The sequence below is a fragment of the Oryzias melastigma genome, unplaced genomic scaffold (genome assembly GCF_002922805.2).
Source record: "Oryzias melastigma strain HK-1 unplaced genomic scaffold, ASM292280v2 sc04211, whole genome shotgun sequence".
NCBI lineage: Eukaryota > Metazoa > Chordata > Actinopteri > Beloniformes > Adrianichthyidae > Oryzias > Oryzias melastigma.
This window is the reverse complement of record NW_023420779.1, coordinates 1-1,834: the sequence shown is the minus strand read 5'-3', so window position 1 is coordinate 1,834 and position 1,834 is coordinate 1. Positions and strand designations below refer to the sequence as shown.

Below are 1,834 nucleotides of genomic sequence, written 5' to 3'. Positions count from 1 at the left end.
GAAATTATGATATAGTTAGGGGTGACTAACACAAGGCCAACATTCATGTCATTTATGTGTGTTTGGTTCACATTTTTGGACCAGTTTGTCTCTGAAACCTTAAGAAATTCCAGGAATCCAGGTTTGGAGATGCAGGTCTTCCTCACGACGGCCATCGCAGTGCTGAAGTTGTTCACGTACTCGCTGTAGGCATCCAGCACCATGGACTTACAGAACTGTAAAGTCAGAAAATATTTTAAAAACAGAATAAATAAATCTTGTATTTTATTTAAACAACCAACAGCTAATTGTAACAAATGAGCAAAGACTTCAAACGGTAAAAAGAGAAGTTAAAACCACATTAGTATAGAAGTTCTAAAAAAAGCTGGAACATTTTCTGCTTACCGATGCAACAAACACATCCCCGATCATCTCAAGGCCGTCCCACTCCGCGACCCGGCTTGCCAGAGCGATCTGGAACAGGAAGTGGCACTGCAGGATCTCACGCACGCGGTAGAAGATCATCTTCAGCTTCCTGTCGCTGAGCAGCCTCGGTTCAATCTGGGACAGCGGCTTCTCATATTGCTGACGGAGCAGACAGTATGACTTCATGTAACCACGATTTCAAAAATAGAAAAAAAGATAATAGGGAATTGCTGTACTTGGATACCTCTAAAATCCTTTTGAGGGCATTGAGATAGTTCTTCTCACTTTCCAAAATAGATTCCAAAATACATCTTCTAACAAGCTGCAAACAAACAAACATTTTAAAACACAAAAGCACTTCTCTTCACCTTTTTTAAGATCTAAATGAAGAAGTGTGTCTTCGTTACCTGCTGCTGTGAAAGGCCTTCTGGTGCTGGATTCAGGACTGGCTCCACGGTGAAGCAGTCCACTTCAATGAAGAGCTCTGACTCCTCGCTCTCGAGATACATGGGCTTCCTCTCTGAAACATGACTAACGTCAGCTTCGACTCCACAGAAACAAGAGCGATGAATTCTCTGTCTCACCATGACAAAAAGACTTTGTTTTGATGAAGGAGCGTCCCTTCTTCACAGCAGCTTTGGTCTTCTCCAGCCCGTCTTTAGTTCCTTCTTTTGCCGCCTTTACCAACTTTTGCATCTTTGAGGAAAACAAGAGAAACGGACAAAAATATAAAAACTCTGATGAAAACTTAAGTAACTTTGGCTGATGAAATGGCTAAAAGTAACATGACGGAGACACACAGGAGAAATTAGGTTTAGGACATTAGGAGAGGAGATCTGACCACATGACCTCAGCTGGTGTGAAGTCAGTCTTGCCACACAAAAGTATCAAATAATTTAAACTCATATAATGCAAATACTGGACACTCTTATGCTACATTCACACCTCAAATTTGCAGCTCAACGCTGGTCCAAAAGTGTGTTCATAAGCCTGACGTGCGAGGATGATGATTAGAGGAGGGAAACAATATCAGTATCGCGATATTTCAACTCACTAACGGTTTAAATGTTCAAAGTTTAGTGCAGGAAATTTTAATAATAAAATAAATACAACTACCAGTACTGTAATGAAAAGATGATCATAAAATATTAACAGGCTGAGCGTTCATGCTGTGGCTCAAGAAGAGTAAATTATCTGATATAAAATTTCAAATAAATTAATGTCTAACATTGTGAATTTTTATTTCCACTTTTTTTGGTCTTTGAAGTGAACAAGTCATGTGATGTAGTCTACATTTTGGTTCTTAACTGGAGATTTGTTTATTTGTGTATGTTATTATTACAAAGAAACATTACTGTTTATTGATAATTTTCTTTTATTGTTGCAAAGGACGTTAAATTAATAGGTTGTGTTTTAAATTGTTCTAAAA

General features: G+C 38.5%; 1 protein-coding gene across 1 annotated transcript; it reads right to left on the bottom strand.

The window, feature by feature from the left end:
- Nucleotides 1–8: 8 nt before the first annotated feature.
- On the bottom strand, nt 9–1,319 carry LOC112139719 (rho guanine nucleotide exchange factor 10-like; the record flags this gene model as incomplete). The annotated part of the gene is made up of 5 exons (XM_024262554.2): nt 990–1,319; nt 813–925; nt 650–727; nt 385–564; nt 9–215 (listed from the first exon to the last, which is right to left on the bottom strand). Coding segments are annotated over exons 1-5 (690 nt in total), but the record flags the coding sequence as incomplete, so codon positions are not given.
- Nucleotides 1,320–1,834: the final 515 nt, after the last annotated feature.